The following is a 26,668-nucleotide window of genomic DNA, read 5'->3' as shown; positions in this document are numbered from 1 at the left end:
TTTTTCTGTAAATCTAAAAGTATTATACAATAAAAAGTTCACTTTTAAAAAAATGACTGAAGAGACCAACGGGAAAAAGAATTCCAGAATAGTTACAGATGCTAAAATATAGCAGAAAAAGCCATTAAAATAGACAAATAGCTGAAAAGTTGAACAGAGATGTGGAACATATAAAAAAGATCCAAACTGAACTTCTAGAGATGAGAACCACCATGTCTGAGATGAAATATATACTAGCAGCAGATATGAAATTAAAGAGTAATGAACTTGAAAACATGGCAATTGTAATTATCCAAAATAAGACAGAAAGAAAAAATAATTTTAAAAAACAAAAAGCACAACATTGGACAACTTCATGCAGTTTAACATGTGTAATGGAGTCCCAAAGGAAAGGGGAAGAAACAAAAAATATTTGAAGAATCAATACTGAAAAAGTTTCCAAAGTTGATGAAAACTGTAAACCCATAGATCTACAAAGCTCAACAAATCCCAGACACAAGAAAGAAAGAAAAACTAAAGATGTTTTTTAGATATATAAAAGCTGAAGGAAATGATTGCTAGCAGGCCCACACTACAAAAATGTTAAATGACGGAAAGGAAGGAAATGACAGATGAAAATATGAATCTACTCAAGGAAATGAAGAACAGAAATGGTAATTACAAGAGTAAATAGATAAGATTTTTAAAAAGTTATTGTTTAAATCTCTTTAAAAGGAAAGTAACTGTTTAAAATAATAATAATAATGTATTCTGGAGCTTATAACATATTTATACATAGAAAAATGGTTGTACCATAAGGTTCTAATACTATACTGAAATAAAGGATTAGAGCTCATATACCAACCAGAAAACACTCAATTAAGCCAAAAAATTAAAAAGGAGGAAAGAGATGTAATGGGAACAAAGAACACAGGACAAATATAAAATAAATATGAAGACCATTAGATTTAAATCTAACCATATAAATAATCTAATTAGATGTAAATGTTCTAAATACCCATGTAAAAGGCAAATATGGGCAGTATGAAAAAGGCCCAATCATATGCCACTTATACTAAACATGCTTTAATCATATAGACAGAAATAGGTTAAAAGTAGAAAGATGGAAAAGAAGATCTCATACTAACACTAATCAGAAGTGTGGTGGGGCAGTCCAAGCATAGCCTTCCATCTTGCCCTGTCACCCACAAACAACCCTGTGCTCAGGATTAGATGTGTTAGCCTGGCTCCCAGCACAGGATGGTAACTGTGGGCTGACTCTTTTCAGGGGTGCCTGGAGATAAGACTCATCCCCTAGCTGATTGTGGCCTGCTGGCACATTCCTTCCCCTCTTGCCCCATGTACAAGTAAACATCTACTAGAGACTGTGTGGCTAAGCAGGTGTGTGTTATGGCACCTGGCCCACCCCTGCTGCCATATCTGTTCCAGGCAGGAGGGAGTGGGGTCCCTCTCCCACAGCACACAAGAGAGGGGTATGTGTAGACCACCTCCCTGCAGCAGCTGAAGAGTGAGACCCACTGTTCATGGGGACACTGACGCCCACTAGTGAAGCTGGCCTTGCCGGCTCTGTCTTTTCTCTATGTGAGTAAACATCTCTCCAACAGTGCCTGTGTGAGCTGTGTCTTTCTTGGCGACTCCGAAACCTGTACTGGAGTGGGTTGACATCTCTTTGCTGTCCTCCATGTGGTAGGACTCCACCCCTGAAGGTGGTAATGGGTATCATACTCCCAGGAAAAAGAAAGCTGAAGAGCCTATATTATTATCAAAATAGATTTCAGAGCAAAGAATGTCACCACGGATAAAGATGATCATTTCATAATTATAAAGGGGTCAATTAATAAAGAAGACAAAATAATCCTAAATGTTTAAGAGCCTAATAGCAGGTCATCAAACACATGTTGCAAAATTAATATAATTACAAGGAGAACTGGACAAATCTACAATTAAAGCCAGTAATTTCAATACCACCCTCTCTCAATAATTGATAGAGCAAGTAGACTATCAATCAGCAAGAATATCTCACACTTGAAAAACACTATCAACTTGATGTGACTGACATTTACCAAACACTCCACCCAAAAAGAGCAGAATATACATTCTTTCCAAGTGCACACAGAACAATTTACCATATTTATCAAAAGATCTCACATTCTGGGCCATAAAGCAAGCCTCAATAAGTTTATACGGATTTAAGTCATTCTAGGTATGTTTTCAGACCAAAATGGTATTAACTGAGAAAACAGTAACAAGATCTCTGGAAAATCCTGAAATTTTGAAAATAATGTACTCCTAAAGAACCCAGAGATCAAAGAAGAAATCAATGAACAGAATGAAAATAAAAATACAACATATCAGAATTTCTGGGATGCCACTTACGCAACATTTGGGAAACATATCACCAAATATCTATATTAAGAAGAAGAAAGGTCTCCAATAAATGACCTCAGCTTCTACCTCAAGTAGCCAGAAAAAGAACAAATCAAACTCAAAGGAAACAGAAGAAAGGAAATAATAAATATTAAAGCAGAAATCAAAGAAATTGAAAACAGAAAATCAACACAGAAAATCAAGGAAACAAAAAGATGGCTTCTCCAGGCAATAAAATTGATAAACCTCAGGCCAAGTGATCAGAGAAAAAAGAGAAGACAAATGATCACTATCAGGAAGGAAAGTGATGACATCACCAAAGATTCTAAAGATATTAAAAGGATAAGGGAATATTACAGACAACTTTGGGCTGATAAATTCAACAATAAGATAGACCGATTTCTTGAAAGATACCAACTACCAAAGCTCACACAAGAAGAAATAGATAACTTGAATAGTTCATATCAATTAAAGATATCAAAACTTTAGGAATAAATAATAATATCAATTCTATACAAACTCTTCCAAATTATTGAAGAGAGGGAACAATTCCCTAATCATGGAATGAGACCAGCACTACCCCCATAATAAAGCCAGACAAAGACATTACAATAAAACAAAAAACAAAAAAAACTATAGACTAATACCCTCTTGAACATAAATGCAAAAATTTTAACCAAATTTTAGCCATTCAATCCAACAATAAAGGATACTATATCAAATCAAACGGGGTTTATACTAGGAATACTGGGTTAGTTTGACATTTGAAAAATCAACCAGTGTACTTCACTATATTAACAAATCAAAAAATAAAAACCATACAATCATCTCAATAGACAACACAAAAAGCACTTGACAAAATCCACTTTCCATTCCTCATCAAAACTGTCAGCAATTAGGAGCAGAAGGGAACTTCCTCAGCCTGATAAAGGGCATCTATAAAAAACATACAGCTAGCTTCACATCTAATGTTGAAAGAAAGAATGCTCTCTGCTTCTAAGATAGGAAACAAGACAAGGAGATTGGCTCTCACCACTTCTATTCAATATGGTACTAAGGATTTTTGACAGGGGAAAAAGGGAAGGAAAAAAAAGGAAGGAAGAGAGGGAGGGAGGGAAGGAGGAGGGGAGAAAAAGCATCTAGTTAGGGAGGGAGGGAGGGTAAGAGGAAGGAAGGTATTTATTTAGAAAAAGCAGATGTAAAATTGTCTTTATTCACAAATTACATGATGACCTATGTAGAAAATCTAATAGAATCCACCAAAAAACCACTAGCACTAGAAAGTAAGTTTAGCAAGACTGCAAGATACAAGATCAATATACAAAAATCAATTGTATTTCCATTAGCAACAAACGATAGGAAATTAAAATTTAAAAAACAATACCATTACAATAGCATCAAAAACATAAAATACTTAGGGATAAATCTGACAAAAGATGTGTATGAGCTGTGCACTGAAACCTGGTGGGAATGTTAAATGGTGTAATCACTTTGGGAAGCAATGTGACAGTGTCTTAAAAACTTAAATGCACATCCACCATATGATCCAGCCATTCCACTCCCAGGTATGTAGCTGAGAAAAAGAAACACCCATCCACAGAAGGACCGGGGCATGGACGTCCACAGCAGTTTTATCCATAACAGCCCAAACTGGAAAGAACCCATAGGTCCATCAAAAGGAGAAAGGATAAACAAATTATAGTCTATATATGCAATGAATACTAATCAGCAATAACATGAGCAAACTACTAACAGACACACAACTTGATGACTCTCAAAAGAATTAAGCTGAGTGAAAGAAGCCATACAAAAAAGATTCCATCTGTGCGGACTAGAAAATGCAAACTAATCTATAGTGACAGAAAGCAGATCAATGATTGTCTGGGGAGGGGGGCAGAGAGAGGGGGGGAGGGGAGGACGACAAAGGGGCAAATTTTGGGGGTGATAAATACACCATAATCTTGATTGTGGAGAAGGATTCATAGGTGTAACATGTCAGAACCTATCAAATTGCACACTTTAAATATGCACTGTTCATTTTATGTCAATAAAAACAGTATACCTCAATAAAGCTGTTTAAAAACAAAACAAATCAAAATAAAAAACACTCTTGAAAACCAGAAAAGAAACCACAGGCAAAAGCAAGTCCAGATATGAAACTTATCAAATAGCAATCAGGATGGCAACGGATCAATTAAGAACCTCCCTGGATACAGGAAGAAGCCAGATCAGCAGCGCTGAGTCAGCAAAATAGGGCAGTTAGGAAAAGGCCAATCCCAAAGAACCCAGGTACAGAACAAACTAATGGAAAGAATCTGAAAAAATACAACAGCCATGAGAATATGGAGATTTAAAACCTTTACCAGCAAACCCCGAGAGAATCATTAAAGGTAGAAGAAAATATTTCAGAATTAATAGAAGACTGAAAGGCCCGAACCACCCCACCCCCCGCCCCGCAAGAATGCAAGAGAACCTCCAAGAAGAAGCAAGACACCCACCAGTAACTCCTTAAACAATAAGGAAAGAGAAAACATTCTCCAAGAAAACTGGAATTAAAGAATAGATTTCTTTTGAAAAATACAAATAAGCACCACATCAGGTTTTTCAATGCAGACCAGGGTATGGAAGGCAATGGATCAACACTTATAAAACCCCAAGGAAAAAAAGACTCCTCTTCAAGAAAGTCACCCAAATCATAAGCCACCACAGCAGAGGCCCTCTGTGGATTACCAGAGCCGTCCTCTGCTCACCCTAGTGGTCCCCATCCCACTGAAGCGGGTGGCCTCCTCTCACCCACCCGCACCCTGGCTCTTAGCTTGTACAGTCCTTAACACTGCAGGGACCTGCAGATGGGGGCTCCTGCAAGGGGCACTGGAGAGAGACGCAGGCTTCCGAGAATGGGTTAAACTGTGCCTAAGCTAACAGGTGGATAATTTGATTCTGCTGACTTCCTGGGAATGTGTAATGCTCCTCTCTTCTCACAGGCATCACAGGAATAAAATGGTTAATGAAGCGTCTTAACTGTCTCATATTATCCCAGAGGCTGAGATAAACCTTGTAATTACAGCTTAGATAGGAGATGAGGTGATGTAAGGCAGGGGCGCCTCAGTGTGGCTTCTCTTCTCCTCCTCTGGTCCACTTTCCAAGCAAAGAAGGATCAGGAACTCAGAAACTGTCCCAAAAGCTTTTGGGTTGAACTTGTGCCAGGGGAACTGGATGAAGGCAAATGGGCTCTGCTGGGCAAAAATTTACCTCCACACCAATGCTGACACCACCTTGCAGACTCTGGAAACAACTGGATTTTCAGCAGTGTGTTGGTTGCTGCCAGAGCTCTCACCGGGTCCGGCAAGCTCCCATCCTAGCCACTCTCCACGCCCTCCCACCTTGCCTCTCCTCAGCACCACGATTCCCTGAATTGTCACGAGTTCAAAGTGCTCCTGCACTGAGCACTTTCTTTCCAACACCAATCAAAACTCCAATTCTATGAACACGGCTGGTCAACGCTACTTTAAACCTTAAAAAAACCACCAAATAGATCAATTCAATAAACATTTATTGAATACCCACCTATAAAAAGAATGCCCCTTTCTGGACTAAAGTTTTGGACATCTTCCTTTGTCTGGGAGCCTTACTGATCACTATTCCAAACAAGTTTGTATAGCTTCCTCATATACATACCAAGAAATCCCCACCATCTGGTGTCTAAATTCGATACCACAATGAACTGGTAGCCTCTAATTGGTAGAGTCAAGCTCCTAGACTAAAGAAATGTTCTAGTTGGTGGTATATAAAAACCCAGATTGGCTACTAAAGGTTACAAGAAAATACTTAATTTGAATGAATATTCCATTGATTAAATAAAGAGTATGAAAAAGATATTTGGGGGTATTCTCCCAGACCTAGCAAGTAGAGGAAAAAGTAATACTAAAAACAACACTACATCCACAAACCATCCATCCCACCACCACCTGCAGGTGGCATGTCAACCAATTCTGACGACATACCTCCTCCCAAGAGTTCAGTAAAACAGAAAGATTGTAAGTTGACAAAGCAAGCGAACCAAAAAAAAAAGACCTCTGGCAATTCTTATGGGACACATGTCAAAAACTATGATAGTCCTGATTTGTAAAAATAAATATTTACGGAATGACGGAAAGAAAGGTGCCCCGCTGACTACAATGATTCAAATTCAAACAAGACTTAACAAATTCTAGATTTAACCAGGATTCTTGACAGAAATATGCAAAGATTATGTTCAACTCCAAAACAGGAATGCTCTGAGAGCTAATGAGCAAACGTTTGTACAGATGAGGTAGAGGGGAGAGTCACCCTCAATTTGGCCCTTTCCCTCCCCACACCCCATCATCAAGCCCAGTGGATTCATAAACTAAAGTAACGCTCCACCTCACTGCCCCTCTTGGAGACTAGGCCACCGTCAACTTTCTCCACAGCTAAGGGTTGACGACCTCCGGCCTGTGGACCAACTTCAGCCTGCTGCCAGTTTCACTGGCACCCGGGCCCATACACTGATACACTGGCTTTGGCTGCTCTGCACTACAATGGCAGATCTGAGTAAACGCAAGAAACTGTCTGGCCCACAAAGCCTAAAATATTTACCACCTGGCCCTTTACATAAAAAGTGGGAGGGCTATTCAATAATCCTCCTGTCTTCCTACTATTCCTTCAACTTATTCTCTAAAAATTAGCCTGAGTGAAAGTTTCAAGAATACAAATCTGAATGTTCTTTTCCAAAGATGAATCCAAACTCCTTAAAGGAAATCCTGCTAACTTTCCAATTCCTATCTTGCCATTACCCAGTTCATTCTTTACGTTCCGCTGTTCTACTTTAACCTCTTCGAACACACTTTGCTCTAAACGTTGGGCCTTTAACATGCTCTATTTCCCCTACTGAGAACATTCTTCTGTCTCTCTTCTGTAACTCCAGGTCGCTGTGCAGGTCCTCCACTTAAGTGTCATTTTCTCAGGGAGCCTCTCCTGACCCCTTGGACTGAGATGGGGGGGACTGAACTTCCCCCATCACTGACTTTCACTGACTCTACAAGTATGTAACTGTCAGGTTTCATGGCCAGATCACGAGCTGGGTGAGGGCAGGAGGCTCCGTCACGTTAACCCTAATACCTCTGTATCAAGCAGAGTGACTAGTATGCAGGGGCACTCAAAACATTACGGTTCAAATAAACTTATTCTTTGCATCAGGTTCTGAGACTCTAAAGATCTTTGCCTCAGCAGTTTACCAGAAGTAATTGAGTAGTCTTAACCAATGAAAGATAAATTGGTCACTTAGAACCATTTATAAGCAGAATAAATTTACACCAAAATCTGAAGACCTAGACACCGAATGAAGAACCATTTCTTCTGAGTACAACCTATCAGCACTGTGCTTTTCAGCATATGACCGGAGAGAACCCTGATCCTCAGGGCTTAAGGACGGCTTTTGGACCATGCGTCATGAAAAGCTAACAAAGCAGTGCAACTGAAGGCAACCCCCCATTACCTGTTCTTCCCTCTCCTTTTCTTTGGTCTTACTCCTGCAGGCTCTGGCAGAGGTGACATCCTGGGAGGGGATGGCAGAGGCCTGCTGCAGCGGCATGCTCATCCCAGCCCCCGGTCTGGCCCTCCCCGTTACGGATGAGGCTCTCCACTGGCAGAATCATTTTGGGCCATGGAATTCAAGCTGAGGGAGGAAGAGAGAAATCATGAGAGAAGAGAAAAGAAACACAGCCAAGCTAAAACAGATTTCTAACAGTGGGATCTGTATTTTACATTTTTATCATATTCATCTTCATGTTTAAGTTAGTGTCTGACATAATGCCTGTCCTTCAAAAACAAGAGAAGACAATATTCAGGGGAAAAATTGGAACATTTTCTCAAGAAATAAGAGGAAAACTTCTGGAAGAGGCTGGTGAATCAAGTACATGTATAATCAGAGATTAATTTTCCCTAAGTTCCTTAGGTTTAAAACAAGGCAGTGTCATCCTTTATTATAAGAATATTTTTGAACCAGCTGAAGGAGGAGGACAAAGAGCCCATCGTCACGCTCTTCATCCCGGCTGGCAGTGATGGTGAAAGCACAGCAAATGGCCCCTTTCCCAGAGGTTCTTCCCAATTCTTTGGCTCAAAAGAGTTGTACTTAGTGTCACTTCCGCTGACCTTAACAGGAAGCCTGCAGACCTGCAGAACTTGGCTCCCGTGACCCACCCGCCATTATAACTTTCAGTAATGAAGTCAAAACGGATGTAGAGAAGATTGAGGAATTTCTTGAGGAAGTCATATACCCTCCAAGTACCTAAAGCTTTCACCAAAGCACCCAGAATCAAATACTGCTGGAATGAACATCTCTGCCAAACTCTCTGCATATATCCAGAATTCAAGGTCAGGGGCTAATGAAGCACTGGAGAGAGGTCTCTTGAAAACACTACAGAAACTAGATGAATATCTGAATTCTCTCCTCCCTGATGAAACTGATGAGAATAGTATGAAGGATATTAAATTTTCTACATGTACAATTCTGGATGGCAATGAAATGACATTAGCTGATTGCAACGTGCTTCCCAAACTGCACATTGTCAAGGAGGTGGCCAAAAAATATCACAAATTTTGATATCCCCAAAGGAACGACCAGTGTCTGGAGATACTAACTAATGCATACAGTCAGGATGAGTTGAAATAGTGGATAGTCATATAGCCAAAAGACTTGCCAAGTAAAGTGGCACTTATGAGAGAGATGTCTTCACATCTTCCCCTAACAGAATATGCTTTTCCTAACAGACTGCTCCTCTTCTTATAAAGTAGAATTTTATTTTGCATGAACATGCAGTTTTTCAAGATTAAGATAAAGGATAGACAAGATATAGTAGCTATCTTAACATATACACTCCCAAGCAGTATTATTTTAAAATTCTCCTACCCTGCCTACTTCCCCAACCCTACCCCCCTCCTCTAATTTGGAGGCATTCCATCATAAACTTTTCAATGTAGCGGTGGTCTGCCATCCCTTTGGGGCCCTCAACAAATGCTGTGTACAGAAGGCAGAAATTTTGAGGTGTAATGTTGAACTGTCAAAATGGTAGCCATGACTACCATTTTAACATTCTGTCCCAAATTGGTGCATAGCACATGGTACAAGGAATATTTATGTGTTTTTGGAATTTTATAATAGTAAATAAAAGTATATAAAAGGACTGCTACTGTATCAGAAAATTAGTCTATCCTGGATACGTGCTAAAGGATATTACCATCGGAGAAGAGAGCCTTTTACGAATAGTCACTACAGATTTTGCAAGTTTGCTTTGTAGATGCATTTTTATTTTTGTCTAAAAACATTTATCTTTTATTGTATGTTACCACTAATGTGAATTCTGTGAAAAATGTACAATGTTTTATACTGTAGAATGTAGGGGACCTAGAGATACCAATTAGTGGAGGGGGAATGATAATCTAATAAGAACAGATTATGATTATGATTATGGTTTGTAAACTTTCTTGGATATAGTAAGATCATGTTGGAAGCAATAGAGTTATTTTAGGTTTTTTTTTTCTCTTATTCCTTTGTTTTCTTAGGGGTTGTTAATTTTCTTGGGGTATGGAAGGAACATGTTGGAAGCAATGTAGTTATTTTAGATTATTTGTTTTTCTTACTCCTCTGGACATGGTTTATTAATTTTCTTGGGGTATGGTAGGAACATATTGGAAGCAAAGTAGTTATTTTAGGTTATTTGTTTTCCTTAATCCATTGCTTTGTTTGAAATGTTGTGGGGTTTTTTTGGTTGTTGTTTGCCTGTTTGTTTTTAATTTTTTGATAAACAAAGTTAAAAAATTGAAAAAAAATCAGTAGAAAAATGGGAGTAAAAACTAAATGACAAATAGGGTGGGATGGGGGGATGGTTTGGGTATTCTCTTTTCACTTTTATTTTTTATTCTTATTCTGATTCTTTCTGATGTAAGGAAAATGTTCAGAAATAGATTGTGGTGATGAACGCATAACTATATGATCATACTGTGAACAGTTGATTGTATACCATGGATGACTGTATGGTTTGTGAATATATTTCAATAAAACTGAATTAAAAAAAAAAAAAACATTTATCTTTTATACCAATTGTAACATCTAGTACTATATAGCAGCTAAATGTTTGATCCTCCTCAAGCATTTTATCCTTATGAGAAAAACTGATGGACACCTGATTATCTAAATCTGTTATCTGTTATATGTAATTTGTCCAGTGCCATTCATTTGGAACATTATTGCTTTCTTCTGGTTTGTTTTCATTTTTCAAAGCTCCTTTTTTGGTAAACATAGACCTTTGTTGTTTTTAGATCTTTTGAACAACACTACATAGGCTAATATTTAGTTGATTTAGCTATATACCAGTACAATGATTAGTAATGTAAAAACTCACACTTATACAGAAATTAGCTAAGAAATGTGGAGTGGATCTGTCAAAATATTAAGTAAAATTTAGCTTCTGAAATAGATAATTTTTGTAAAGAATGCATTATCCATCCTATATTAAAAGCAAGATAAAACACACAGATTACAACTTTCCCATTCCAACCCCATTTAATGGTAGACTTTGGGTAGGGGATCATTCACTCTTTTGGGCTGAATTATAGTTGTTGTGTTGAGTGTGTATTTACTTCAATTTTGCCTAGCCTCAATCAATACACTTCCTTGAGTTAAGTTTTTCCTACAGCCATGTTGAGAAACAGCACTCTCCATGAATTTTGGGTTTTTTTGTTTATTTGTTTCTTTGTTCTTTAAATTGAAGTCCTATACCCAGGAATTATTTGTACTCTAAAGGGGGAGGAGGAACTTAGTGAAAATAAAAGTTTTCAATTTATTTATTCATTTGTATTTTTTAAATGAATTTTCTAAATACTATTCCAAAGACTATGGTTATGACTATAATACATTTTTGGTAATTTTTATACCTCATTTGTTTAAGAAGTGCTATTTCTAATAGGCTGTTTTTGAAAAACTTAAGAATATTGCAAACATTTATGAAGTACTGGCTATATGGAAACAGCCAGACTTTTATAAGCATATTCCACTTTTTACATGTCAGCAATTAGGTTAGTATAGAAAGATGATAGGAAAAGCTCCATATCTGAGCTCATTTGGATCATGAAGATTCCTTTCTTAGAATTTTTTATTGCTGATCACAAGTTTTGGAACACAACTTACTGTAATTAGATATCGGATGATGATTCATCTGGTTCCAGGAAACAGCACTATCATGCACTTCATGCAGATAATCTACTGAGGAATGACATTTCAGTTGCTTCTGCAGGTAAAAGTGTTACAGAGGCAGGAATGATCGCTTTTACCCACTTTTAAATAGTGGCAACTTAGCATTCAGGTGACATGGAACATTCCCTGATAAAGGATAAAAAAGATTTGAAAGAGGAGGTGCCTGTGCTTTCTACAGAATGGTGGACTAAGTCATATCATGTGGAGGACTAAGAGAGGAAAGCGCTACATTCCTCAAAATACACTGATGAAAAACACATTCTGCAACTCGATTGTGAAGTATTTCCACTTTGGATATGTATTCTCCTTATTGTCTTTTCAAGTCTTTATCCAGGGATTACACTTGGCTGCGTGGCTATGTGTGCTCACTGTCACACTTGGCTGTTCTACTGATATCGACAAAGACAGAATTACTTTCCTCCGTAGAAAGAAAGACTTTATTACTTTATCAGGGATGTTAGTAAAATGAAATAGAGATTGGCAAATGGATAGAAGCTAAGAAGAAGGATGACTTTACATTCTTTTACCTCATCATATGTTTGTAGAAAGACTGTAGCTTAAAATCTTGGGAGATTTGGGACATAAAAGTTTTCATTGTGATTTCATGTAGTGAATGGTTGACCTAAAGAAAATCATCTGATAGTGTTTCTACAACTACCCAATCATTTTCCCGTTTATTCCACTTCAAAGAGGAGACGAAACTCTGAATGAGAAGTTTCACTACTTTTTAAGGGATTTTGAGAAATTTTGTATTTGATAGGTGAAAAACTATTTCAGTTATCTTTTTAAAAAACAACGTAGATGCAAATTTTCTATACAGTTCTGTTATCTTTTACTATTATTGATAACTTTTGTGATAAAATTCAAATGAGGTTTTATTTCTTGGTAACTTTGGCCTTCACAACTTATCTCTAAAATCTTGAGCAATCTTTATATGATTAAGAGATTTCTGACATTTATTTACAGCAAGGTGATCCACTTGAATTTAGGCATTATTATTTTAACTCTGTTGGGTTTTAAATCTCTCCAGAGTTGCAATAGATAGCTTTCATTTCTGTGCATTAAAAAAATCCATTTGGAAAATATCTTCAGAGTTAAAAAGAGAGGAAATAGAAATATATTTTTATGTGCATTTTGATGCACATTTCATTCAGTTTATTGATACTAATTTCTTACACTAGTTATAATCATTTTTTGAGAGGGAGGCATTCATTATTGGTATTTTTTTTTATCTTCATTTTATTGAGATATATTCACATACCACGCAGTCATACAAAACAAATCGTACTTTCGATTGTTTACAGTACCATTACATAGTTGTACATTCATCACCTAAATCAATCCCTGACACCTTCATTAGCACACACACAAAAATAACAATAATAATAATTAGAGTGAAAAAGAGCAATTGAAGTAAAAAAGAACACTGGGTGCCTTTGTCTGTTTGTTTCCTTCCCCTATTTTTCTGCTCATCCATCCATAAACTAGACAAAGTGCAGTGTGGTCCTTATGGCTTTCCCAATCCCATTGTCACCCCTAATAAGCTACATTTTTGTACAACTGTCTTCGAGATTCATGGGTTCTGGGTTGTAGTTTGATAGTTTCAGGTATCCACCACCAGCTACCCCAATTCTTTAGAACCTAAAAAGGGTTGTCTAAAGTGTGCATAAGAGTGCCCACCAGAGTGACCTCTCGGCTCCTTTTGGATTCTCTCTGCCACTGAAGCTTATTTCATTTCCTTTCACATCCCCCATTTGGTCAAGAAGATGTTCTCCATCCCACGATGCCGGGTCTACATTCCTCCCCGGGAGTCATATTCCATGTTGCCAGGGAGATTCACTCCCCTGGGTGTCTGATCCCATGTAGGGGGGAGGGCAGTGATTTCACCTTTCAGGTTGGCTTAGCCAGAGAGAGAGGGCCACATCGGAGCAACAAAGAGGCATTCGGGAGGAGGCTCTTAGGCACAACCATAGGGAGGCCTAGCCTCTCCTTTGCAGCAACCGTCTTCCCAAGGGTAAAACTTATGGTAGAGGGCTCAACCCATCCAACCACCAGTCCCCTATGTCTGTGGTCATGTTAGCAACCATCGAGGTGGGGTAGGCTAATATCACTGCATTCTCCACAGGCTCCTCAAGGGGGCACTACATCTTTTTTTTCCTTGTTTTTCTTTTTTTCTTTTTAACTTTCCCTTCTTTTTTAAATCAACTGTATGAAAAAAAAGTTAAAAAGAAAACAAACATACAATGAAAGAACATTTCAAAGAGACCATAACAAGGGAGTAAGAAAAAGACAACTAACCTAAGATAACTGCTTAACTTCCAACATGTTCCTACTTTACCCCAAGAAAGTTACATAATATAGCAACATTTCTGTGAACTTGTTCCTACTATATCCATCAGAAATTAACAGACCATAGTCATTCCTGGGCATCCCCAGAATGTTAAATAGCTTATCTGTTCTTCTTGGATTATTGTTCCCCCTTCCTTAATTGCTCTCTATTGCTAGTTCCCCTACATTCTACATTATAAACCATTTGTTTTACATTTTTCAAAGTTCACATTAGTGGTAGCATATAATATTTCTCTTTTTGTGCCTGGCTTATTTCGCTCAGCATTATGTCTTCAAGGTTCATCCATGCTGTCATATGTTTCACGAGATCGTTCCTTCTTACTGCCGCGTAGTATTCCATCGTGTGTATATACCACATTTTATTTATCCACTCATCTGTTGAAGGACATTTGGGTTGTTTCCATCTTTTGGCAATTGTGAATAATGCTGCTATGAACATTGGCGTGCAGATATCTGTTCGTGTCACTGCTTTCCAATCTTCCGGGTATATACCGAGAAGTGCAATCGCTGGATCGAATGGTAACTCTATATCTAGTTTTCTAAGGAACTGCCAGACTGACTTCCAGAGTGGCTGAACCATTATACAGTCCAACCAACAATGAATAAGAGTTCCAATTTCTCCACATCCCCTCCAGCATTTGTAGTTTCCTGTTTGTTTAATGGCAGCCATTCTAACCAGTGTTAGATGGTATCTCATTGTGGTCTTAATTTGCATCTCTCTAATAGCTAGTGAAGCTGAACATTTTTTTCATGTGTTTCTTGGCCATTTGTATTTCCTCTTCAGAGAACTGTCTTTTCATATCTTTTGCCCATTTTATAATTGGGCTGTCTGTACTATTGTCATTGAGTTGTAGGATTTCTTTCTATATGCAAGATATCAGTCTTTTGTCACATACATGGTTTCCAAAAATTTTTTCCCACTGAGTTGGCTGCCTCTTTACCTTTTTTAGAAATTCCTTTGAGGTGCAGAAACTTCTAAGCTTGAGGAGTTCCCATTTATCTATTTTCTCTTTTGTTGCTTGTGCTTTGGGTGTAAAGTCTAGGAAGTGGCCGCCTAATACAAGGTCTTGAAGATGTTTTCCTACATTATCTTCTAGGAGTTTTATGGTACTTTCTTTTATATTGAGATCTTTGGTCCATTTTGAGTTAATTTTTGTGTAGGGGGTGAGGTAGGGGTCCTCTTTCATTCTTTTGGATATGGATATCCAACTCTCCCAGCCCCATTTGTTGAAAAGACCATTATGACTCAGTTCAGTGACTTTGGGGGCCTTATCAAAGATCAGCCGGCCATAGATCTGAGGGTCTGTCTCTGAATTCTCAATTCGATTCCATTGATCTATATGTCTATCTTTGTGCCAGTACCATGCTGTTTTGGCAACTGTGGCTTTATAATAAGCTTCAAAGTCAGGGAGTGTAAGTCCTCCCACTTCGTTTTTCTTTTTTAGAGTGTCTTTAGCAATTCGAGGCATCTTCCCTTTCCAAATAAATTTGATAACTAGCTTTTCCAAGTCTGCAAAGTAGGTTGTTGGAATTTTGATTGGGATTGCATTGAATCTGTAGATGAGTTTGGGTAGAATTGACATCTTAATGACATTTAGCCTTCCTATCCATGAACATGGAATATTTTTCCATCTTTTAAGGTCTCCTTCTATTTCTTTTAGTAGAGTTATGTAGTTTTCTTTGTATAGGTCTTTTACATCTTTGGTTAAGTTTATTCCTAGGTACTTGATTTTTTTAGTTGCTATTGAAAATGGTATCTTTTTCTTGAGTGTCTCTTCAGTTTGTTCATTTCTAGCATATAGAAACATTACTGACTTATGTGCATTAATCTTGTATCCCGCTACTTTGCTAAATTTGTTTATTAGCTCTAGTAGCTGTATCGTCGATTTCTCAGGGTTTTCTAGATATAAGATCATATCATCTGCAAACAATGACAGTTTTACTTGTTCTTTTCCAATTTGGATGCCTTTTATTTCTTTGTCTTGCCGGATTGCCCTGGCTAGCACTTCCAGCACAATGTTGAATAACAGTGGTGACAGCGGGCATCCTTGTCTTGTTCCTGATAGAGGGAAGGCTTTCAGTCTCTCACCATTGAGTACTATGCTGGCTGTGGGTTTTTCATATATGCTCTTTATCATGTTGAGGAAGTTTCCTTCAATTCCTACCTTTTGAAGTGTTTTTATCAAAAAGGGATGTTGGATTTTGTCAAATGCTTTTTCAGCATCTATTGAGATGATCAATTGATTTTTCCCTTTTGACTTGTTAATGTGTTGTAATACATTGATTGATTTTCTTATGTTGAACCATCCTTGCATGCCTGGAATGAACCCCACTTGGTCATGGTGTATGATTTTTTTAATGTGTCTTTGAATTCGATTTGCAAGTATTTTGTTGAGGATTTTTGCATCTATATTCATTAGGGAGATTGGCTGGTAGTTTTCCTTTTTTGTAGCATCTTTGCCTGGTTTTGGTATTAGATTGATGTTAGCTTCATAAAATGAGTTAGGTAGTGTTCCATTTTCTTCAATGTTTTGAAAGAGTTTGAGTAAGATTGGTGTCAGTTCTTTCTGGAAAGTTTGGTAGAATTCCCCTGTGAAGCCATCTGGCCCTGGGCATTTATTTGTGGGAAGATTTTTGATGACTGATTGGATCTCTTTGCTTGTCATGGGTTGGTTGAGGTCTTCTATTTCTTCTCTGGTCAGTCTAGGTTGTTCATATGTTTCCAGGAAATTGTCCATTTCTTCTACATTGTCCAGTTTATTGCCATACAGTTGTTCATAATATCCTCTTATAATTTTTTTAATTTCTTCAGGATCTGCAGTTATGTCACCTTTTTCATTCATTATTTTGTTTATATGGGTCTTCTCTCTTTTTGATTTTGTCAGTCTAGCTAGGGGCTTGTCAATCTTGTTGATCTTCTCAAAGAAACAACTTTTGGTGATATTTATCCTCTCTATTGTTTTTTTGTTCTCTATGTCATTTATTTCTGCTTTAATCCTTGTTATTTCTTTTCTTGTACTTGGTTTAGGATTGGTTTGCTGTTCATTTTCTAGCTTCTTCAGTTGATCCATTAGTTCTTTGATTTTGGCTCTTTCTTCCTTTTTAATATATGCGTTTAGTGCTATAAATTTCCCCCTTAGCACTGCTTTTGCTGCATCCCATAGGTTTTGGTATGTTGTGTTCTCATTTTCGTTCGTCTCTATATATTTAGCAATTTCTCTTGCTATTTCTTCTTTAACCCACTGATTGTTTAGGAGTGTGTTGTTTAACCTCCAGGTATTTGTGAATTTTCTAAGTCTCTGATGGTTATTGACTTCTAATTGTATTCCATTGTGGTCAGAGAATGTGCTTTGAATAATTTCAATCTTTTTAAATTTATTGAGGCTTGTTTTATGTCCCAGCATATGATCTATTCTGGAGAAAGTTCCGTGAGCACTAGAAAAGTATGTGTATCCTGGTGATTTGGGATGTAATGTCCTGTATATGTCTGTCAAATCTAATTCATTTATCAGATTGTTTAGGTTTTCAATTTCCTTATTGGTCTTCTGTCTGGTTGATCTATCTATAGGAGACAGTGATGTGTTGAAGTCTCCCACAATTATTGTGGAAACATCCATTGCTTCCTTTAGTTTTGCCAGTGTTTCTCTCATGTATTTTGTGGCACCTTGATTGGGTGCATAGACATTTACGATTGTTATTTCTTCTTGCTGAATTGCCCCTTTTATTAGTATGTAGTGGCCTTCTTTGTCTCTCAAAACATCCCTGCATTTGAAGTCTATTTTATCTGAGATTAATATTGCTACACCTGCTTTCTTTTGGCTGTAGCTTGCATGAAATATTTTTTTCCATCCTTTCACTTTCAGTTTCTTTGTGTCCCTGTGTCTAAGATGAGTCTCTTGTATGCAACATATTGATGGTTCATTTTTTTTGATCCATTCTGCGAATCTGTATCTTTTAATTGGGGAGTTTAATCGATTTACATTCAACGTTATAACCGTGAAGGCATTTCTTGAATCAGCCATCTTATCCTTTGGTTTATGTTTGTCATATTTTTCCCCTCTGTCTATTAATATCCTTTATTGTACCCATACCGAATCTCTTTAGTACTGAACCTTTCTCCAAGTCTCTCTGTCCTTTCTTTGTTTCTCTGTCTGTAGGGCTTCCTTTAGTATCTCCAGTAGGGCAGGTCTCTTGTTAGCAAATTCTCTCAGCATTTGTTTGTCTGTGAAAAATTTAAGCTCTCCCTCAAATTTGAAGGAGAGCTTTGCTGGATAAAGTATTCTTCGCTGGAAATTTTTGTCACTCAGAATTTCAAGTATATTGTGCCACTGCCTTCTCGCCTCCATGGTGGCTGCTGAGTAGTCACTACTTAGTCTTATGCTGTTTCCTTTGTATGTGGTGAATTGCTTTTCTCTTGCTGCTTTCAGAACTTGCTCCTTCTCTTCCGTGTTTGACAGTGTGATCAGTATATGTCTCGGAGTGGGTTTATTTGGATTTATTCTATTTGGAGTTCGCTGAGCATTTATGATTTGTGTATTTATGTTGTTTAGAAGATTTGGGAAGTTTTCCCCAACAATTTCTTTGAATACTCTTCCTAGACCTTTACCCTTTTCTTCCCCTTCTGGGACACCAATGAGTCTTATATTCGGACGTTTCATATTATCTATCGTATCCCTGAGGTCCATTCGATTTTTTCAATTTTTTTCCCCATTCTTTCTTTCATGCTTTCATTTTCCATTCTGTCATCTTCCAGGTCACTGATTTGTTGTTCAACTTCCTCTAGTCTTGTACTATGAGTGTCCAGGATCTTTTTAATTTGGTCAACAGTTTCTTTAATTTCCATAAGATCATCCATTTTTTTATTTAGTCTTGCAATGTCTTCTTTATGCTCTTCTAGGGTCTTCTTGATTTCCTTTGTATCCCGTACTATGGTCTCATTGTTCATCTTTAGTTCTTTGAGTAGCTGCTCTAGGTGCTGTGTCTCTTCTGATCTTTTGATTTGGGTGCTTGGGCTTGGGTTATCCATATCATCTGGTTTTTTCATATGCTTTATAATTTTCTGTTGTTTTTGGCCTCGTGGCATTTGCTGAACTTGATAGGGTTCTTTTAGGATTTGTAAACCAATTGAAGTCCTTATCTCTAATTTATCAGATCTACAGCTTTGTGGGGTACACTTTATCTAACTAACCAGCAGGTGGCGTCCACGAGCCACCTGTTCTCCACAAGCCAGTTCTCCCCTGCTTAGCCTTTTTGGTGAGTGGGGGAGTGAGTCTTGTGGGGTCCAATTGGTGTGCCAAGCTTGCGTGTGTAGTTGGTGTTGCCTGCCCTGTATATGGGGCGTGTTTCTGGGCAGTCAGGGAGGGGGGGGGTGGCCCTAAGAATCAAATCTCCCTGGTGATCCTAGAGTTTTAAAGCTGCTGCAATAGTCTAATCCTTCAGTTCAGTCCTGCCACAGTTTGTCTCTGCCACTGACCCACAAGTCCTTGGTATTGGCGTATGGCTCCTGAGACTTGCAAGTGGGCCCCTCTTCCAGGCTGTGTACCCCGGGTCCTCTGTTGAGGGATGACTGTGCCATGTCACAGGTGAGTGCCGTCCCCCCAGGGCAGTTCTGGGCTGCTGGGCTGTGTAGGGAGGCTCCCAGTCTGCTGAAATGATGGCTGAATGGGGCTTTGTTAATTCACACTGCTCCACCTTCCCAACTCTGGGACAATCAGCTGAGGCTGCAGGGAAGGCTAATGTCCATGCCCAGTTTTGTGGTGTGTGCCTGTTATTTGAAGCACTTCCGTCACACTGGGTTGTCTGGGGCAGCTCTGGGCTATGGGGCTGGCGATGGGCAGGAGTGTTTCCTGTTCACCAGGATGATGGCTGTGAGCGGACACCCCCCTTTTCTTGGGAAGTTGTGTTTAGTGAATTTTCTCAGCCACTGGATTATTGCCTTTTGTCTCAGAGCTCTCTTAGTTCTGCTCTTGACTTGACCTGCCAAAATTGCAAGTCTTTGAAGCTTTCTGTATTGGGCTTCTTAGAGTAATTGTTTTAGAAAAAGAAAAAAAGGATTAAAAAAAAAAAAAAAGGTGGCCCTCCTCAGAGATCTAATGGGTTATTGAAATGCTAAGAGACAAAGCAACCAGGGCCATTAAGGAAAGGTCCACAGGGCAGAAAGATCAGCTTTTCTTTGGGATTTGCATATGCGCCTCAGGGCCTGAGCTCTGCCCTTCCCCTTTCTATGTTCACCAGAACTCCAAAAATCCTCCGCTTTTATTTTGGAGTTTTTCGTGTTGTTTTTTTTCTATGCCTGTCTCCTCTCTGCTGGGCTGGCTGCTCTCAGATTCTCTGGTGTCTGGTCTCAGTCTATCTATGGTTGGAGTTTGGATCAGTAGAATGAGTTTCCGATAAGGGCTGCTACTGCAGTTCTCCCTTCTCCTTCCCGGAGCTGACAGCCCCTCCTCCCACGGGACTGAGCCTGGCAGGGAGGGGCGCGGGTCCCCTGGCCGCAAAAACTTACAGATTTCGCTGATCTCAGCAGTTCCACGTTTTCATGAGTGTTGTATGAAGTATGCCCAAAGTCAGATTGCTCTGTGGTGTCCAGTCCACGCAGTTCCTGGCTTTCTACCTACTTTCCTGGAGGAGTAACTAAAACATACAGCTCACCAGTCCGCCATCTTCATACACCCCTCCATTACTGGTATATTATATGAGCCTTTTTTATGCTATCCTTTACAAATTATCAAGATTGGGGCCACCATAATTATATTTTTATCATGGAAAAAGTGTTCAATTCCCCAACCCATAATGCTAAGCAGAATTGAAGTGTATTTTCTTTAGAATTGCTTGAAAAGGCAAAGGAAAGCTTATTATAGAAGGCTTGTATTTTCTTTTCTCTTTCAGAACTCATACACCAGTATAGTGCTGGCAGCAAATGTACTAAAAAAATAAAGTTTATTTTCACTATCAAAAACAGGTGGCTGGCTAGATTTGGCCCACGGACAGCAGTTTACTGACTCCTGCCTCTACAGGGTTCTCCAAGGAAGATGGGGGTCACCAAGGACATTGAAGTGTTTACCTGGTTGCCTGATGCCATGGCAGTGCTGCCTGTGGATAAAACAGTAGCTTATACAATGCTGCCTCACCAAGTCCACGCACCCTGGCCCCTTCTCTGGTTTTCTCCCACATTCCTCCATAGTGTCTAGTTATTGAGTTGGGTGTTTTCTCTTTCTCTTACCCTCTCCTCCCCTTCTTCCACTGAGATCTGTCAAACTCTGAACACAAAACACATTAAATATAAATTATCCAAGTGATCCAGGTTAAAAGTTTAATGGAATAATGTTTAATCCTTAAACTAAAAGAATGAATCTCTAACTGGGGGATTTCCATTTATCAGCTGTGCATTTGAAGGGGGTAAGGTTGGCAGGAGGGTAAAGAGTAGGGTCTGACAACCCGCGGTCACATCTGACAGGCAGTTGTCTACCCCATCTTTCCCCCAACTCTGCTCTGCACCAAAGGTAGTTCTTGTGAGGCTGCTGGCTGGGGGCTACAGTCCCAGCTCTCACAGTGTCACTCATCAAGCTGAAACAGATTCCTTCACAAGAGTCTAATCAACAAACAATAGGAAGGAACAAGAAACTGGAAGGGATCAACACAGATGATAAAATACGGTAAAAGAATCATCTGTTTTAAAAATCCAATTGTATAGCAGAAGGGTGATTGTGGATAACCAATAAAACAGTAAAATAAAATTTTCAGAATCCATGACCTACTCTATGTCAAGCCTCTGACGAAGCTGACACAAGATGGAGCACTTTGCCCCCAGAATGGTAGGAACAGTTGTATTCAAGCACATTAAACAAGACAAGCAGCACCTACTTGTAAAGCTGGCTTAGACTCTCTGGGAGATCAGAATAATCTGTGGTGAGCAGTTTTTTCATCACTAATGCACTGAAGTCCTCTGTTACAGATAATAAACCCCACGTGGCATCTTGGAATACTTAGTCAAGCCAACCATGCCCGCAGTCCCACCATATATCATGCCAGTAGCTGCCCTGGTGTTTCTGGTATAATCATCATCATTATTACATCACTGGCACATGGCCATGACAGGCCCAGGGAGAAACACAAGTGTAAATGGATGGCACTATGCCAGCTACCTGGTTTGATATCCCAGCCTCCAGTCCACCCAGAAATCCAGCATCACTCACATCTTCACCTGGCGATTGCCATCTAGAATCCTGCTTATTATTTGTGTTGCTTTGTTGCTGCTGCTTCACTTTTGGGTTCAAGTCCTGCTCTTGGGAGAAGGGAAGGCCCAGAAGGGCAAAGAGCAACAATAGCTCATGCCACAGGGTAAGGCCTACAAATCTGGGATGAATCACAGGAGTGTCTGTGGGGAAGGCAGAAGCGGCCCATTCAAAGGGGCAAATGTGAATTCTGGCCAAGAATGGATATCAGAGGTTGAGCAGTTTTTCCAAGAGTGAAATTCAAGGAATGATATGGGTCATAAACAAAAAATGAGTGACCAGGTCAGAGCCAAGAAAATGGGGGAACAGGTCTGGAGTAGAGAATGAGATGGTGCAAGCATTTCAGGACAAAGGCCATGAATCAAGTAGTTAGAAGAATCGTGAGTAGATTTGCAGGATCAAAGAGTTTGTGCATATTAGCACAGAAGCAGTAAGAAATTATCACTTCTTATTTCCAGTTAAGTCTATAAAAAGGAACTGATCAAGGGTCATGAGTATTAAAGGCTGATTTTCAAAGTTCATATACTAATGTATTTTATATGATCTTGAATATGATAAATATTTCCATCCTTTCCTGCCTGTGGTTTAGATATCAATGACATATTTTCAAAGCACTTGAAATGTCTCTGCATTAAACCTGTAACAACTAAATAAGCAGCAAGGCAATATGGTTCAAATTCTCATTCTAATCAGAATCCAAAACAATTAAGAAACACAACCAATTAATTATTTATGGTTTTAATTTTTTTGCTGAGTTCTGACAGACTTCCCTCCTTTAGCCATGTGAGCGTGTCTCACTCATGCAACTCTGTGATATGAGAGAAAATCTGCCTGGAGTAATCCCTCTCGGATACCAGATATCTAGAATAAAAATTATAATTTTAGAAAACAGAACACAAAATAGACCATGTTGCATTTTATATGAAAGTTCATATTAAAAGCATAAAGCAGGTGTTTACTCATGGCATTTCTCTGCTTAATTTCCTGGTATGATCTATTCTCTCTCAATTCAACTCACTTTTAAATAAGAGCAATAGTTATACTATGTCTGACATTTCAGGCAAGAGGACTTCCATTCTACTAGAAGCTCTCTTATAAATGCTCACTTGCATACCTAAGATAAACATCCATATCTAGAAGAACCAGGCCGCCAAAGTTGGTTGTATGAGAATATGGAAGTGAACATCCCATGTTCAGGGATTGTGAGGCTTAATATTGTTGAGATGGCAATAAAAACTGACCTCCAGATTCAACAAAATCCCTATCAAAAACCAGCTGATTTCTTTGCAGAAACTGACAAGCTGATCCTAAAATTCAGACGGAAATTCAAAGGACCAAGAATAGCCAAAGTAATTCAAACAAAGTTGGAGAACCCTTACTTTCCAATATCAACACTCAGTATGAAGCAACAATAACCAGGACTGTGGTACCGGCACAAAAAGAGACACAGATCAATGGAATAGAATGGAGAGTCCAGAAATGAACCCAACAAACAGGTAGACTTCATTTTATTGCATTTTGCTGTAGTACACTTTGCAGAAATAGTGGTTTTTACAAATTAAAGGTTTGTGGCAAACCTGTATCGAGCAAGTCCATTGGCGCCATTTTTCCAACAGCATGTGCTCACTTTGTGCCTCTCTGTGTCACGTTTTGGTAATTCTCACAATACTTCTAACTTTTTCATTATTATTATATATGTTATGGTGATCTGTGATCTTTGATGTTACTACTGTAATTGTTTGGGGACACATGAAACGTGCCCAGTTAAGTTAATGAACGTAATTGATAAATGCTGTGTGTGTTCTGACTGCTCCACTGACCGGCCATTCCTCCATCTCTCTCCTCTCCTTGGGCCCTCCTGTTCCTGGAGACAAAACAATACTGAAATTAGGCCTATTAATAACCCTGCAATGGCCCTTAAATGTTCAAGTGAAAGGAAGAGTTGCACGTCTCTCACTTTAAATCAAAAGCAAGAAATGATTAAGCGTTGTGAGGAAGGCAGGTCAAAAGCTGAGACAGGCCAAAAGTTAAGCCTCTCACACCAAGTTGTCAGTGCAAAGGAAAGTTCTTGAAGGAAATTGAAAGTGCTACTCCAGTAAACACAGGAATGATATAAGAAAGTGAAACAGCCTTAATGCTGATATGGAGCAAGTTTAGTAGTCTGGATAGAAGATCAATCCAGCCAGAACATTCCCTTAGCCAAAGCCTAATCCATAGCAAGGTCCTAACTCTCTTCAATTCTATGAAGGCTGAGAGGAAGTTGAGGAAGGTGTAGAAGAGAAGTTTGAAGCTAGCAGAGGCTGGTTCATGAGGTTTAAGGAAAGAAATCGTCTCCATAATAAAAAAGTGCAAGGTGAAGCACTGATGCAGAAGCTGAAGCAAGTTATCCAGAAGATCTAGCTAAGATAATTGATGAAGGTAACTACACTAAACAACAGATTTTCAGGGTAGAAGAAACAGCCTTCTATTGGAAGAAGAAGAAGCCATCTAGGACTTTCATAGTGAGAGAGGAGAAGTCAACATCTGGCTTCAAAGCTTTAAAGAACAGGCTGAATCTTGCCAGATGCTAATGTAGCTGGTGATTTTAAGTTGAAGCCAATGATTACTTACCATTCTGAAAATCCTAAGGCCCTTAAAAATAATGCTAAATCTACTCTGCCTGTGCTCTACCCATGGAACCACAAAGCCTGGATGACAGCACATCTGTTCACAACATGATTTACTGAATATTTTAAGTCCACTGGTGAGATCTACTGCTCAGAAAAAAAAAAAAAAGGATTCCTTTCAAAATATTCCTGCTCACTGACAATGCACCTGGTCAACCAAGAGCTCAATGGAGATATAAATGAGGTTAATGCTGTTTTCATGCCTGCTAATACAACATCTACTCTATAGACCATGGATCAAGGAGTGATTTCAACTTTCAAGTCTTATTATTTAAGAAATACATTTTGTAAGCCTACAGCTGTCATAGTGATTCCTCTGATGGATCTGGGCAAAATCAATTAAAATCCTTCTGGAAAGGATTCACTATTCTAGATGCCATTCAGAATATTCGTGATTCATGGGAGGAGGTTAAAATATCAACACTCAAAGGAGTTTGGAAGATGTTGATTCCAACCTTCATGGATAACTTTGAGGAGTTCAAGACTTCAGTGGAAGAAGTAATGGCAGATGTGGTGGAAACAGCTAGAGAACCAGAATTAAGAAGTGGAGCCTAAAGATGTGAATGAATTTCTGCAATCTCCTGATAAAACTTTAAAGGATGAGGGGTTGCTTCTTATGGATGAGCAAAGAAAGTGGTTTCTTGAGATGGAAACTACTCCTGTTGAAGATGCTGTGAACACTGTTGAAATAACAAGAAAGGATTTAGAATATTACACAAACTTAGTTGATAAATCAGCAGCAGGTTTTGAGTGGACTTATGCTAATTTTGAAAGAAATCCTACTGCTGGTAAAGTTTTATGAAACAGCATCGTATGCTACAGAGAAACCATTTGTGAAAGGTAGAATCAGTCAATGCAGCAAACTTCACTGCTTTCTTATTTTAAATTCCCACAGTCACCCCAGCCTTCAGCAGCCTCCACCCTGATCAGTTAGCAGCCATCAACATCAAGGCAAGATCCTCTACCAGCAAAAAGATTACAACTCACTGAAGGCTCACATGATGGTTAGCATTTTTTAGCAATAAGCTACTTATTAAATTAAGGTTTTTTCAGACATAATGCTACTGCACACTTAGTAGCCTACAGTATAGAGTAAACATGACTTTTATGTAACACTGGCAAACCAAAAAATTTGCATGACTTGCATTATCACAATAGTCGCTTTATTGCAGGGATCCAGAACTGAACCCATGATATCTCCAAGTATCTATGATCAATTGATTTTCAACAACAGTGCCAAGACCATTCAAAGGGCAAAGAACAGTCTTTTTCAACTGGTGCTGGGACAATTGGACTTCCATATATAAAAGAATGAAATTGGACCTTTATTTAACACTATATACAAAAACTAACTCAAAATAGATCAAAGACCTAAATGTAAGAGAAAAATTAAAAAACTCTTAGAAGAAAACACAGGTGTAAATCCTTATGATCTTGAATTTGGCAATGGATTCTTAGATATAATACCAAAAGCGCAAGCAACAAAAAAAAAGTAGATAAACAGGACATAATCAAAATTCAAAACTTTTGTGCTTCAAAGAACACCATCAAGAAAGCGAAAAGACAACCTACAGGATGACAGAAAATATTTGCCAACTATATATCTGATGAGGAATTTTTTTCTGGGCTTTAACAAAGGACTCTTACAACTAAATGATTAAAAAGACAATTTAATTTTAAAAATGGGCAAAGGATCTGAATAGACATTTCTCCTAAGATGTACACATGACCAATAAACACATGAAAAGAAGATCAATGTCATTCACCATCAAGGAAATGCAAAT

General features: G+C 38.6%; 1 protein-coding gene and 1 pseudogene across 6 annotated transcripts in view; one reads left to right on the top strand and one right to left on the bottom strand.

Moving 5' to 3' along the window:
* MARCHF8 (membrane associated ring-CH-type finger 8) overlaps nucleotides 1-26,668 on the bottom strand; it is a 140,062-nt gene that overhangs the window by 64,706 nt on the left and 48,688 nt on the right. For 3 of the 6 annotated variants that reach the window (XM_037803674.1, XM_037803675.1, XM_037803673.1), the window contains one exon: nucleotides 7,883-8,062. In XM_037803674.1, the coding sequence (XP_037659602.1) occupies nucleotides 7,883-7,984 (102 nt within the window). In that variant the 5' untranslated portion in view covers nucleotides 7,985-8,062. Of the gene's footprint in view, nucleotides 1-7,882; nucleotides 8,063-25,312; nucleotides 25,586-26,668 lie in introns of those variants that run through there. The other 3 variants (XM_037803672.1, XM_037803676.1, XM_037803677.1) reach the window with 2 other exon arrangements.
* Nucleotides 8,197-9,026, top strand: LOC119509961 (annotated as a pseudogene).

Source organism: Choloepus didactylus, chromosome 15 (genome assembly GCF_015220235.1).
Source record: "Choloepus didactylus isolate mChoDid1 chromosome 15, mChoDid1.pri, whole genome shotgun sequence".
NCBI classification, from domain to species: domain Eukaryota; kingdom Metazoa; phylum Chordata; class Mammalia; order Pilosa; family Megalonychidae; genus Choloepus; species Choloepus didactylus.
This window is presented reverse-complemented; position numbering and strand designations above follow the sequence as displayed.